The sequence below is a fragment of the Urocitellus parryii genome, chromosome 9, assembly GCF_045843805.1.
Source record: "Urocitellus parryii isolate mUroPar1 chromosome 9, mUroPar1.hap1, whole genome shotgun sequence".
Classification (NCBI taxonomy): Eukaryota; Metazoa; Chordata; class Mammalia; order Rodentia; family Sciuridae; genus Urocitellus; species Urocitellus parryii.
This window is the reverse complement of record NC_135539.1, coordinates 59,254,346-59,269,389: the sequence shown is the minus strand read 5'-3', so window position 1 is coordinate 59,269,389 and position 15,044 is coordinate 59,254,346. Positions and strand designations below refer to the sequence as shown.

Below are 15,044 nucleotides of genomic sequence, written 5' to 3'. Positions count from 1 at the left end.
TTTTTGTCTCTTAGGACACAAATCAATAGGAGTTTTTTTTTTTTCACCGCATTTTTCTCAATATAAAGGAGTTATGCAATTTTAATATGTCTTTTCAGCTAAAAAATGGACCTGATATCTATTCTCCGCCTTTGGGACCCCATGGAGGAAATGGTCGTTTTTGTGGCAGTCATCCTTCATCAACTCTGTTCACCTCAGATAATCAAATGTTTGTTCAGTTTATTTCTGACAGTAGTAATGGAGGGCAAGGATTTAAGATCAGATATGAGGCAAAGAGTCTAGGTAAGTATATCTATTGCGATTAGATTTTAATTTTTCATGCGATTGCCTTACCTTCCTTGTTTAAATGGATTGGAGGGAAAATCATGGAAATTCTTCTTTTCTGAACAAAGAATAAAGCATCAATAAGAAGAACTACCTATATGGGACACAGTGGCACTCATCTGTAATCCCAGCTGCTTGGGTGGCTGAGGCAGGAGGATCATGATTTCAAAGACAGCCTCAGCAAAAGCAAGTCACTAAGCAACTCAGTGAGACCCTGTCTCTAAATGAAGTACAAAATAGGGCTGGGGATGTGGCTCAGAGGTTGAGCGCCTCTGAGTTCAATCCCCCTACCAAAAAAAAAAAAAAATAGCTACCTATTATTAAGCACTCAGTATATGCTCAACACTTTAAATATTTCAACATGAATACTTTTTTAAAGAAAATATCGTTATTTTCCTTTTTTCATGTAAGTAAAATAATGTTTGGACTTTTCTAAGTTAATTTTTTAGAGTTAGTAACCAAAGTGACATTGCCTATGTATACAAAATGAACCGTTCTTATTGATCCCTGAAATATCTTAGAACTTTCCATTATTAAATTTCCAGTTAAACCTAGCTAAAGAAACATTGAAAGGATTATAATTGCTTTGTTTAATAATTTGTATGCTTCCTTGGAAAAAAAACACTAATTCTAAATCTATTTTTACCCATTTAATTTTTCCATATTACAATAGCAATCTTTAATTAACTTTAACTGCATTTAATTATGACTAATTTTGTGGCAATAATTTGAATTTTGTGATATTTATTTTTGTTTAGTTGACTAAATAAATAGGCATAGCTTCAAAAACAGGAAGTAGGGTCAATGGAGAGCAATAGCAATAATAACTCTTTGTTTATTGTCCTGAAATTAGATAATGTGGATTTCAGGATGATATTGTGATCTTAATTCCAGATTCTTGAATACATTTCAAATTACATATTAATCTCAGTGAAACCATACTTGTGCATTCTCCCAGATATGAGAATTTAAAGTGTCAGCCTCACTTCTTTTATTTTGGGAAAGGAAAGGAAATAAAAGTCTCCATTAATTATCACAAAAAAAATCATCTAGTAGCTTGAGTAGGTTCCAAAGCAACAAGTGATATACATCTGTCACTCCAGCTGTGGTCCACAGAGAGAGATCTAGCTCAGCTCCAATGCTTTATGGCTGTGAACTCATCCTTCCCTAACCCCAGACTGAGCTTTGTGGCTGTTGTGAATGGTTTGATTTTACCTGTTTATGGAAACATTATTAGAGTAACAGTGCCTAATGAGAAGACTTCAGCCCAACTCTACTCTTCCATTCATTATGTTTTTTAGGCCAACATTTCATGATAATTCAGATGCACTAGGGTTTACTTGACAACATTGCTTTTCTATTCCTTTGTGGACTCACACTATTCAAGTTGGTTGTGGCCATTACCTCTTCCCAATCTTGCTGCAGGCTTATGACTTTTCTTAATATTAGATTTAAACAAAGGTCTTTTTGTTTCAAAACCTATGGTTGGACAACCCCAACGAGATGATCACTCTTGTTTCTTCATACTAAGTTAATCATTTTCCCTAACTGGAATCAGGATGTGGCTTCTCCTGACAACTGGCTACTTTCCACCATGTATACTTTAAGTCCACTTCCATTTCTTTAACATATATTCCTGTGTGAATAACGTTTGACATCAAATTTGCCTTGTTTTTTATCATCTTTCCCTAGAGACATCTCTTCACCGTGATTGATTGAGATGTCTTTTATTCTCACCTCATTAATTGTCCCTTTAATTAATTAATCAGACATTTAGAAAGTGCTTCTTGCTATGCAAGCTACCAAATTCTGTCAAGGAGTTCAGTGCAGTGGAGAAGACAGGCTAGCAAAGGCATAGTTAGCATATGGCGTAATACATGCTAGGTGGAGGAATACATCAGGAGCTATGTAAACACATAGAAGAAACAGTCTAGCTGACGAGATCAGAGAAGGCTCCCAGAGCAGGTAGATAAACAGAGGGATCTGTCAACTAGTGAAGAAAGGATAGGACAATGTATTGTGTCTCAGTGTTAAAAGATAAGGCAAATTCGGTTTTAAAATAATTTACTACTGTTGGAAAATAGAGTTAAAAGGATGTAAATATGGTGATGAAGCCGACAGGAATCATTATGCTCAGGGCCACAAATACCACCCTAAGGACAGAAGATGTTAGCCAGGAGGTTAAGGGGGGACATTGAGAGATTTTAATCCCAACATGCATAGCATGATCAAATTAGAAATTGATATTTCTCATCATTGTAAATATATTGTAGGAGGAAAGGCTAAAGAGAGAGACCTGACAAAAGAGTTAAATCGGGAAAAAAAAATATTAAGTTCTGAACTAAGGCAATGGCAGTAACAGGACAGAAGAAAGGGTTTACTGAAAGGTTTATAAATACAGAATTGAGTGGATGCAGGTCACTTGGATGTGGAAGGTGAGGGAAGACATGGAGGAGCCGTGGAGAATACTGGGTTTCTGGCTGGGTGAGTGCATTTATTTTGTGAACATTTATTAAAAGCTTTCCATGTGGCTAATATTGAAGGATATAGCAGTAAACAAATGGAATCCATGTCCTCATTGAGCTTAATTTTAGTCTTAAAGTACAGATAAGAAATAAGTAAAATATATACTTGTGGTAAATGTGGTAAAAAGTAGGTAGGATGGGGCTGGGGTTGTGGCTCAGAGGTAGAGAGCTTACCTACCATGCGTGAGGCACTGGGTTAGATCCTCAGCACCACAGAAAAATAAAAAATGAAGGGCTGGGTTGTGGCTCAGTGGTAGAGTGCTTGCCTTGTGCATGTGAGGCACTGGGTTTGATTCCCCTCAGCACCACATAAAAAATGAATAAATAAAATAAAGATATTGTGTCCATCTACAACTAAAAAAATTCTTTAAAAGAATAAAAATGAAGATATTATGTCCACCTATAAATAAAAAAAATATATTTAAAAAAAATATGTAGGATAAAAACAAGGTAGTAAAAGTGGATACTGAATGTCAGTAGTGGGGAGGTGACGCCATCACTCTTGGGTGTAGAACTCTGGAAGGGCAATTAGACAATTCCAGTTTAAGACAAGTTCAGTTTGAAATCTCTAAGTTAAATCCAGTGAAGATGTGTGGTAGGATGTTGGGACATGAGTCTAGAGGTCAGGAGAGGGATCTAGACTGAATTTGTAACTATAGGAATCACCAAAAGATTTGTAGGTGCAGACATGAGGGTATAACATTAATCAGATGAGGGGTGATGGCCAGTGTCCCATTGTTGGGGGGAGTTCTTCTTCCTGCCAAGGAGGGTGTAAGCCATCTGAAAAATTAACATCTAGAACAATTAGTGAAGAACAAAAGACAGAGTCAGAAAGATATTTTTTAAAAGTGGAGTCCCTGGTAGATCCAGTCCACATAGGAGGTGGAGCTAGACAATAGCAAATGGCTCCAGCTGTTATTTAAGGGCACATCAAAGGCAGGTATCAAGTTTCAAGGGCAGAGTCTTGCTTCTTGTCTTGCAGTCAGCAGGTTGATTGGCCTCTTGGCAGGTCGCACCCATCTCAGAGTTGGCTGCAAGACTACAGTAGGTCACCCTATGTCCGATGCTGTGTGGGACATGGCATAGCAGAATAGGAATTCACAATGTCTCTGGGCAGTCTTACACAGAGGAAATAAATGTCCACTGGTAGTTCCCAGACACCAGATGTTCTTATTCACTACTAGGGTGTGATGCCGACAAAGTCCATGCACAGCCCATGGACGGCTCTCAACAATCAGAAAATTATTTAGAGGGAGAATATGAAAGACCTACAGAAAGATTCCTGGAAATTTCCAGCAATGTCAGGAAAGCCCTGGAAAGAGACACCCAAAGGCCAGAGGAGGAGGGGGGATAGGAGCAAAAGAAGAGGAACTTGGTGTCTAAGAAGCTAAGGGATGCAAATGAAAGGAGGGAAGAAGTAGTCAACCATGTTAAATGCTATGAATATATAAGTATTAAAAAGGATCTTTGGGCATCCAGTTTCCAGGTGATTGACAGCTTGAACAAGAGTGCTTGATAGTTTTGAAGAATGAAATGTGTAGGTGGGCTGGGTGGAGATTAACAGCACTGGAGGAGAGAGGTAAAGTACAAGATCCCTGAAGGGACAGAATAGGATGGGGTCCTGATCCAAATGCAGAAAGATAATGGAGAAGAAGAGGGTAGAGATGCAGGTCAATTTCTTCTGGATGGTAACAGATAGGAAATTATAAATGGACAGTATTCTTATTTGAAATTTTTTGTATTTTCTTTGTCAAGTAAAATATCATGTAGCATGTTAAGAATCAAGAGGGAATGGGGATAATAAAGGGATTAGGGAATACAGTTTCACATGACTATTGTCATTTTATGAAAAGTAATGGACAAATTGTTTATATGAAAAGTAATAGGAGAATAGGGTGGCAAAGCTGAGACTGGGGAACCTTTATATTCAGTGGCACCATTTGCACAAATGACTTGACCACAACCACAGAATTGACATTTTGCAAGGGGAGTCTGAAGAAAAGATATGGAGCAAGGGAGGAAAAGGCTGTCAAAGGGCTCTGCTATTGGGGCTTTCAGAGACTCTGGTAGTTCTAAGTAATGGCAAAATTCAGGATGTGGCCATAAGCAGTTGAATAGCAGAGGAAGTATATAGCTTGAGGTTAGTAGATCAAGGACGTGTGGCTGAGTCATTGAACAGGTTAATTTCATTGGCATGGTAAATGGGTTTATTCTTGCCTAGTTCGTTTGCTGAAATTGTCAAAGAATAATTATTGATAAAAGAAAGGTAGTTTTATATGGTCCTTTGGTGCATTAGAAAAGACCCTTTATCCTTTGTCTTCTTTCGGGAGGGGGGCGGGGGGAGACTAATAAATCCTTTTATGTCATCTTTCTCTTGCTCTTTAAATGTACCTAAATTCTGAAGATGTATAATGAATGGATATCCAAAAATTTGTACAAATATATATCTGCTTAGTTTTTAAAGCATATCAAGGTCATGGCTGTACTCCACTTAACTGAACAATAACCACCAGTTTATTTACATGCTCAGCAAAGTGGTAGAAATGTATGCATGCTTCTAACACGCTGCAGAAACTGTGTCTGTCATTTTGTTGACTTTAAGGAGGAATTAAGTTTCCAACAAGATAGATGGCAAATTAAAAAGTGACCCACCTGGAGCTGGGTGTGGTAGCACACACCTATAGTCCCAGCTACTAAGGAGGGTAAGGCAGGAGAATGGCTTAAACCCAGGAGTTCAAGATCAGCCTGGTTCAACACAGTGAGGCTCCTGTCAAGGAAAAAAAAAAAAAAGATAATTCCAGTTGAAAGGAAATGGAGACTGGAAATGAAGATAAATTGACTTTAGAAAATGATTGTAGCAATGAACTGTCCTTCACCAGACTGCAAATTGATTTAACTGTGTTTCCTGACAGCCTGTGGGGGCAATATCTACATCCATGATGCTGATTCTGCTGGATATGTGACCTCCCCCAACTACCCTGGCAATTATCCGCAGCATGCGGATTGCATTTGGATCATAGCTGCTCCTCCGGGAAAAGCTATAAGGTTGCAGTTTGAAGATCAATTCAATATCGAAGTAACACCCAAGTAGGTCACCTCTGTTTTCATTTTTCTCTCACCCACGCTCAGTACTCTTTAGCTGTCATGTCTCAGAACAATTCATTTCTTCTTTTCTTAGCTGTACACCCTGTATAGGAAATCTAGAGACAAAGGCACAAGCTTAATGCCTGGAGCCTGAAAACCATGCCTGGCAGCCACTCTCTTATCAGCTGAGCAGATTATGAAAACAGATATTGCCCCTTCTGACCTTTCAGACATCCTCCAAGAGACATTGAGGGTGGCTGTTTGAGATTTATGTTATCTGTTGTTCTTCCCACAGGAAAAGTATAGTGCCTCTGGTAGATGGGTATTTATATGCTCAGTCTCATATTCAGTGTCATTGATGATAAAATATATATTTTAACAAATGGGAATTGGTGTTAGTTAGGTGGCACCAGGGGGTCACAAGAGTCAGAAACAGCACTAAAGCAAATATTGGTTTCTTAAAGGATTACAACCCAGAGAGTATATCTTACTATGTCTTAGGTAGTCCATAAGACACCATCTATGGTTTTCTCTTTATTTTAACAAAAGTGTTTATATACTTGCATAAATCCATATGTGATACAAAACGTGATAGCAGAGTTTTGCTTCCCATTTCTGGGCGCCAAATATACTATTCTCCCACTCACTGTGCATTAATTGGCTGCTTTGACTTTCTCAGGAAACATTAAGTAAAGACTTGACCTCATTTTATGGATGGAGAAAATTCCAGCTGAGGCTCTCCATTATCCCCTGTCACAGAGCTGCCAAATAAGAGTTCAGATTTCCATTGTGAAATGTATCAAATTATCATGTGAAACATAACTCCAGTTATCTTGAAATCCACAGGGGTTAGTTTGAAAATGACTTTTTATATTTGTAAAAACTAAAACAGAATTTGAAAGGCAAATAAATATTCTCTAGTGTGATACATGTAAAACCTGTCCTTCTGAGCTATTAATGATTGTATTATCATCAGAAAAATTACAGTATTTTAAAATGACATGAAGCTTAAATGGACTCTATCACGATATCTTAAGCTATAGAAATGATGCATAGTAATCTCCTTAGAGAAAGTTAGTGAAGTCTTCATTATTTAAATAAGTCAAAGCTATTGGCCTTGTAAATTTAACAGATTTCCCCCCCTTTAGTTGTTCTTCTAGTTACCTTGAGTTGCGGGACGGAGTTGATTCAAATGCTCCAGTACTTTCCAAATTTTGTGGGATGTCTTTGCCCAGCAGCCAGTTGTCCTCAAGAGAGGTTATATATTTGAGATTTCAGTCTGACAATAGCTCCACTCACATGGGATTCAAGGCCAAGTATTCTATAGGTAACATTTTATTTTTACATTAAATAATAAAGTAGTAAAGTGAATGTGTTCCAATTTTTAAAAATAAGTCTATCTGCATAATTTTAAGAATGATTTAATGATAGAAATAAGAGTATAATGTTTAAAACTGAAGTCACTTATCAATTTTAATTTCTCCCTTCATTTTTATTTTAAAACACTATTTTAGTAAACTAGTCTATTTTATATTTTTTCTAATTTGTGAAAAATATGTTCAGTTAAATTATTTTTCTTCTTTTTATCATGATATAATATATATATGTATATGTATATATTCATATAGCATAAGTTTAAATGATAAAATTATTTAGTAATCAAACCATTGTATTTAGAACAGTGACTGAACACCTCATCATTAATAAAAAATTGAGCTCCCCCCCAATCTCAAATGCCAAATCAGTCACTGAATAAAAAGCAGATATATTTTCTTGGTATTTGATTTCCTTATTTTAAAAATGTGCACTAAGTATACATATTGAAGATTCACTTCAATATGATCATAATGACATGACAATTAGTGTCTGGAGTGGGTCTGGACACTAGCCAAACAAATGTTTCATACAGCAAGGACTCAGAAAGCCTAGTTATAACAATATTTAACTTATACCATAGGTCATTTTATATTCAGAGTCAAGTTGTGTATAATTTAATCTAGCTGTCTCTTCTACTTGATAAGAAATCATTGGCTACAGCACGATGTTAATTTAACAGATAAACTAGAAATAGCAGGCATTACCGATCAATAGCAGTACCCCGTCCAGCTAAGTCTGGACAGTCTCTAGAATCATCAATCTATCAATCTATCAGCTGGTCCATGAAATGACATTTACTTGAAACTAATAGCTCTCACATAGTGTCCCAATAGAATTAATATGACATTACAGAATACGCCATTCAATGGTCATCTTCCGTTTCCCATTATTGATTGCACTTGAAATATTATTTCTCCTTACATCAGCAGTAGAATCTGAATAATGAGAGATTTAACCACACATGTTCAGAATTTTAAAACTGCAATTTATATTCACTTGACACATAAAAGTTTTCAAATATGCTGGTCTAATTTAAAAAAAAATGTGGTAGAATATTGCTTTTTTTTTCTTTTTTTTTTTTTTTAGCCCAGTGTGGAGGAACAGTAACAGGGCAAAGTGGCATCATTGAAAGCAATGGATACCCACATCTTCCCTATCCAAATAATGTATTCTGTCAGTGGCATCTCCAGGGCCTCTCAGGACACTATCTCACCATCCATTTTGAAGATTTTAACCTTCAGAATTCCTCTGGCTGTGAAAAAGACTTTGTGGAGATCTGGGAAAATCATACTTCGGGTCAGTGAAATATATCTGGTCTCTTGTGGGTTGTTTATTTTCAAATATGCTTATTCAGCCTCTGAGGTTTCTCTGCTTCTGAGAAAGACAAAAGAGGTCAGTCTGCTCTGGGCAGCACCAGCAATTCTCTCCCTCTATTCTGTCCTTTCACAATGGACACCCAAAGCCACAGGTGTGTTCCGTAGCTCATTCAGGAGACCACACTGAGAGAGCACTGTCCAGGGAGGATGTCCTCTTCCTGCTACGATCCCTCAGTGCCACATGCAGTTATTTGAGGGGCTCCCTGGAGCATAAATAGAGAAAAAGGTAATGTGTGCATGCCTCTTGGTATTAAAAGAGGCACACTTGTCACTGTTGGTTCTTGTCATTTATCTAACCAAATGAGCTTCCTCACCATGCTGAGACTTTTCCTTTAATCAGTTGCAGTTTTTGCTTTGTGCACATCGTCATGTATTTGAATATGTTGACTTTTTTTCATGATTTTTGTCATTTGTTATTTTCTTTATGCATGCAGAATATCTCAAACAGAGGTTAAATGAAATTAATCACTTGGAGATACACACACAGACACACACACACACACACACATATATGGATACATCTAATTCTTTGTCTATCACAGGAAATGCTTTGGGCAGATACTGTGGAAGTGCCATTCCTGATGACATAGACACTTCTAGCAATGTTGCTTCGGTCAGGTTTGTCACAGATGGTTCCGGCATTGCCCCAGGGTTCAGGCTGCGGTTTGAATCCAGCATAGGAGGTGAGTTCATTGATTCATTTTTAAAAAGGTGTTGATTACGTATAATGGATAGGCACTGGTGGTAACATAGTTTGAAAAATAAAGAATAACCCTTGGACCTTATGGTTAGTAGGGAGGCCTATGTTTATTTCCAGTCACACCAATAAATGAAAAATTGCCAGTGTGATAGGGGATACAAAGAGAAGTAATTAGGATCATGAGAGATGTAATATGGGCACTAGAATTATACTGTGGTGCACATTTTAAGAAGTATAGTCTATGAGTCCTAGAGTTATTCAGGATTGGCATTCCCAAATACTCTGACAAACCCAGGTAAAATAAAGATCGTTGTCTAACCAAACTGAATAATTACATTAGCCTGTTTAAGTTCAATATATTTATTGGTCTTTCATGTATCTTGGGCCTTGATGATAATTAAAATTTAACTAGTGAACTATCATCCATGAAAGCAGATTAAATGTTAATAGGGATCAGAAGTGAATACAAATGTTCTCTAGAAGTGTTCACAAACATAAAGTGATAAATTAGTAAAGACAATTATTTCGTCTAGAGGGATAATTAAAAATTAATTTTGAGAGGTTGGAGCTGTAGCTCAGTGGTGGAATGCCTACCTAAGCCTGTTTGAGGCATTGGGTTCGATCCTCAGCACCACATAAAAATAAATAAAGGTATTGTGTCCAACTACAACTAAAAAAAAATTAAACAAAATTGATTTTGAGAGCAAAATTATGGAAGGAGTCACTTTGATTTGATTGAAAGTTTTTCTATTCTTTCCCCTGTTTCAGTGTGTGGTGGGGATCTACAGGGCCCAACTGGAACATTCTCTTCTCCCAACTACCCGAACCCAAATCCTCATGGCCGAATCTGCGAGTGGAGAATCACTGTGCAGGAAGGAAAGCAGATCAGCCTAACTTTTAACAACCTGCGGCTAGAAGCTCATCCATCCTGCAGTGCTGAGCATGTGACTGTAAGTGCTCTGTACCATCAGAGATATTATATCTCATTGTTTAGGGAGTTTATTGTTCCATAAATCATACTCTAAAAACTAGGTCAGAATTTTGCCATCTCTGCAACTATATCTCAGACAAATTCTAAGTATTTCAGAGAGAACAAAATCACTATAATCCACCAACATAATTGGAAGAATTGCTCTGAGGGCCTATCAGTTGTCACTCTGTGTATCAGGATAAGGATAAATTTTTAAGGATATATTTATAAGGATAAATTTTTTAAGGATATAATTATAAGGATAAATTTTTAGAGCAAATAAATGTCTGTTACATATGGCAAAAAATTGTAGGCAGAGAATCTGGACCTTAGGTAGCACATGGCTGGAAGGGACCAGAGTCTCAGCACAGGCTACCCGATAAGGACTTAAGCAGCTGTGTGGTTCAGTTCTGAGGGATTCTTAGTGGAAGGCCAAGGCTACCTGCCCTCCAAGTCACCACCTCAAATAGTTAGAAGTGTTGCTTTTGCAGTCTTTGTTATCTTGGTAAATGATTTTAAGTTCCATTTGCTTAGATCAAAAGTAAATTTCTTCCTTCTTTCCTTCCTTTTTGCAGTGCTAGGGTCTTGTGCATGCTGAAGGACTGTGAGTGGGTCAGGAGATTGCTGGTTCTTGAACCCAGGGTTCCACACATACTGGGCAAATGCTCTGCCACCGAGTAACATCTCTAGCCCTTAAGTCTTAATGTCTATTTTGGAGCCCTTGGTCTCATACCCTATGTTGCATCTAGAAGTAAGTCCCACTGGCTACATCTTTAAAAGATACCCAGATTCTAAAAACTCATCATCATATCCACAATGACCACCAACACCACTCACCTGGATCATTTCACCAAATTCCAACTGGTCTTTCTACTTCGACCCTTGACTCCCTACAGTCTCAATAACAGCAGCTAGAATGAGGGTTTCAAACCTGATCAAATCACGTTGTTCCCTTCAAAATTCTTTAATGTCCTTTCATCTCACTCAGAGGAAAATCCCAAATCCTTATGGAGACCCACCCAGCCTCACATTATTTGCTGCCTGTCCCTTTTCTACCCATGTCTCTCATCTCAAACTCCTTTCTGCTCAAGGGGATCCAGCCACCCTGGCCTCTTTCCTGCTCCTTGAACATGAGATGCTCCCCCATCAGGACTTCACAGTTACTGCCTTCTCTGTGGTTCCTCTATAGACGGCTGCCTGGTTCACATCTTCACTTTGTTAGGGTCTCCATCCAAATGATCTTGATCCACGGAGATTTCCCTAAGTAGAACCCACACAGGCTTCTCACTTCCCTGAGTTTTTTTTCCACACCAGCTGGTATAGCTCCTATTTATTTGTTCATCTGTTCATTGTCTGTTCCCACCAGTAGAATGTAAACTCCATGAGGGGAAACACTTGTTTTCAATTACTGCCGAATCCCCCGCATCTGCCCATCATAGAAGTAATTATTATTGAATGAAAGAAAAGTGAAAATACCATTGTTAGCCTTTTAAGCCCTTTTATCGGTTATCATTTTAATCATCCACTATTGGATAGCAAATTTCAAAAATGTGAAACATCTTGTGACATCCCAATCCCACTTTGTATTGCCCTGAAATGTTCACATTCAACTTTGATCCCAACTTCAAATGCCTAAAGGACTGAAATGTCTTTTCTCAGATATTGAAAATATGGAACTGGTATGTTTATTTTTAATTTGAGAGATAGTGGGCATTGGGCTAAAGTTGCTAATTTTAACAGACATTTTTTCCTATTATTGATTGAATAAGGATATAGAAAAAATGAAGTAGATAAAAGATTAAACACTCCCACCACACCATATTTTTATGAATTTTCTTATCTCTTCAAGGCAGTGCATAATTTTATATAGTAGTAATTATGATATAAATTCACTTGAATTCTAATTTTAATCTGTTTTTCTGATGATCATAAATATAATGGGTGTTTATTGAACAATATATGATGAATTCAGAAAGTGAAAATGATAACATTTTGGGATTCTAAACTTATATTCCTAAAATTTGAATGCATATGCTAACAGTTGCTTTTTCTCTTTGAAATCATTTTCATAGTTTAAATGGATTTGAATATCATGATTATTAAGAACCTACAATCAGAATGTGTTTGCATCCTATAGAAAAGATAAAATGAACAGTCATAGTTTTAGCATTCAAAGAATGAAATCAAAATTTTGACAACTACCACAAATTCTGAGCCAAGTCTTACTTGTCATGTAATCATTGATACCAAAGGCATCTGCTTCCCTACCCTTTTGGCTACTTCAGGCATTTGTGCCATTGTTTATAAGTAACATTCCTCCTCTGCGACTCCGTAGTTTTTTGATCTTGAACATCCAGCTATGTAGAATGAGGATTCGGCTCTTCACTACCACCAGCGCTCATGAGGGGTATACGGTTTACATATTCTACCAACTTCCTTCCCCAGTATACATGTCACCACTTTTGTTAAATGTGTTTTGCAACACATTGTTTGCAACACATTGTTCTGATCATGTGAGCACCATTCACAACTAAGCCAAGTAGTGAAATACAGTCACATTTGCTTGTGTTTTTCTAAGTAATGATGATAGTTGTATCCTTTTTATATTTTCTGCAATTTTTATGCATTGACACCAGTCCCTTTGCACTAATTCTTCCACACCTTTTGCACCCTGGGTGTGCATTCCACCTCATGTAATAAAATACACCTTGTTAGTTTCATTTATTTTCCTTTGTCCATCAGCTATAAGCCTGATGTCAGATGTTGTTTGGGGATTTTTCTCACCACTAAATTTATGAGTCCCTTTATTTCTCTCCTGGGTGGGGGTTCCTGTTTTTATGTTACTATACATTGCTTTTCTTCATTAATTTACTGTTTTTGGTGAGGTAAATGCTCTTGTAAGTCCCTAAGGAACTTTACATGGGTGACTAAATTTTTGAGAACCTGTATAGTATACCTGAAATCAACCTTATTTTATCCTCATTTTTTGGAATGCACATATTCAAATATTACATATATTCAATATATTTATATTTATATGACTATATTAATCATAATTTTGAAGTTTTGTGTTGCTTCTTTGGGGATTAATTTTCAAGTTCCTGTCTCCTATTTACTGATATTGGTCTCTGCTTTTTATAGTAGATATTTTGCTAATATCTGATGATCCTTGGCTGTTCATTCATTCCCGCCAAGAAAGAGAGAAAGAAAAATGAAAAGGAAAGGGAAAGGAAGAAGGAAAGAAAAAGAAACCCTTCCTAAGATCTGCAGATGGGGTGGACAGCTCTTAATGCACCCAGCTTTTCAACATCTTATCCAGCTGAACTGAGCATAAAATACCTCCAAATCCAGCCACGTCTCTGACTCTGTTAAGACAGGGAAAATGAAAGCTATACCACCAAGTGTGTACCACAATGAGCCCCATGTCTGATATTGTTCATGCTCACAGCAAATTTAATACCTTGTCCCGAATCTCATTTGCCTACTTCTACCCTGTTGTCTTCTTGGAGTCGTAGTTTCTGAGTACAAAAGGGATTAGAGGGTCAAGAATGGAATAGCACCCTGGTTGCTCCTAAAGACAGAAATCCATGTGATAAATGGATGACTGCACAATTTTGAGTCATTGTGATTCCACACCAGGGGAAGACACAGGCAGGCACAGAGGCCATTTCCAACATGTTCCATTAGTCTTGTCGTTGGTTATAATCCTCTTTGATTCTGGCAATGTGTTGCTCATTCCTGTTTCCAGTATTAGTGAAATATTTGTCATCTTCTGTTTTCTTTATTCTGTGGTTCAGCATGTGAAATCGGAGTTTGAATCCTAGTTTAAATATTCCTAGTCCTTTAAACTTCAGAAAATTGCAAATCTTTCTGTATTCTAGCTCCTCAGTTTGGATCATGGGGTGCTAGTACATGCCTGAGAGGGTGTGGTGCTGATTGAACATAAGAAAAGCTGTCGTTATGTTTGCTCAATATATCATAGAAAATTCTTCATCTGTTCTGTAACCCGGAAGACCTTTTAAACCTGAAGCCCTCAAAGAGCAAAATTTATTCATCAAAACTATAGTAAATAAAAAATCTTGCATCTCCTGTACTAGAGCCTTTTCTTCTCCTGCACAGCTTTAGTGTCATAGTAACATGAGTCCTTCTTTCTAATTGTGAGCCACTCAAATATTTTTTAAAAACAGGGGTAGCAAGCACTCAATCAATGAATTATTATTTATTTATCTCTTTTGGCTCTATTTCAAACTCTGAAAAATGAGGCAAGCTAAAATATTCACTTGGTTTTGTATAGCAGCAAAGTGATATTTTCCTACTTTATAACTATGCAAATAAGTAGAGATATTGGTTAATATTTTGGAGTCAATATTACTCTAATTTATTCTTCAACCGTCAAATGAGTTAAAAAATGAAGTCTTGAATCCATAAGTAATTAAGAAGGAGCCTTTATATTTACACTGAGATTGATTTTTAAATTACTTTTCAAGGTGTTTTAAAATATTTGAGTTATTATATATTACGAATCACTAGAGATTAGCATTTAAGCTTTCTTTCCAAATACCAAAGGCCCTAATGCATTTTTAAAGAAAAACTATCCATCAGTGAACCCTGTGATCTATCACATAAGCAAGTGGCACATGTACTTCACATGTGTAGCACCCATTCCCTGTACAAAATATGTAGCAGCA

At 37.0% G+C, this 15,044-nt stretch overlaps 1 protein-coding gene across 1 annotated transcript in view; it reads left to right on the top strand.

The window, feature by feature from the left end:
* The window catches only part of Cubn (cubilin), a 280,054-nt gene that overhangs the window by 188,912 nt on the left and 76,098 nt on the right, over window positions 1-15,044 (top strand). Inside the window, exons 43-48 of the mRNA XM_026408130.2 lie at window positions 99-282; window positions 5,762-5,936; window positions 7,082-7,260; window positions 8,397-8,606; window positions 9,229-9,369; window positions 10,155-10,336. Of these exons, the coding sequence (XP_026263915.2) occupies window positions 99-282; window positions 5,762-5,936; window positions 7,082-7,260; window positions 8,397-8,606; window positions 9,229-9,369; window positions 10,155-10,336 (1,071 nt within the window). The remainder of the gene's footprint in view (window positions 1-98; window positions 283-5,761; window positions 5,937-7,081; window positions 7,261-8,396; window positions 8,607-9,228; window positions 9,370-10,154; window positions 10,337-15,044) is intronic.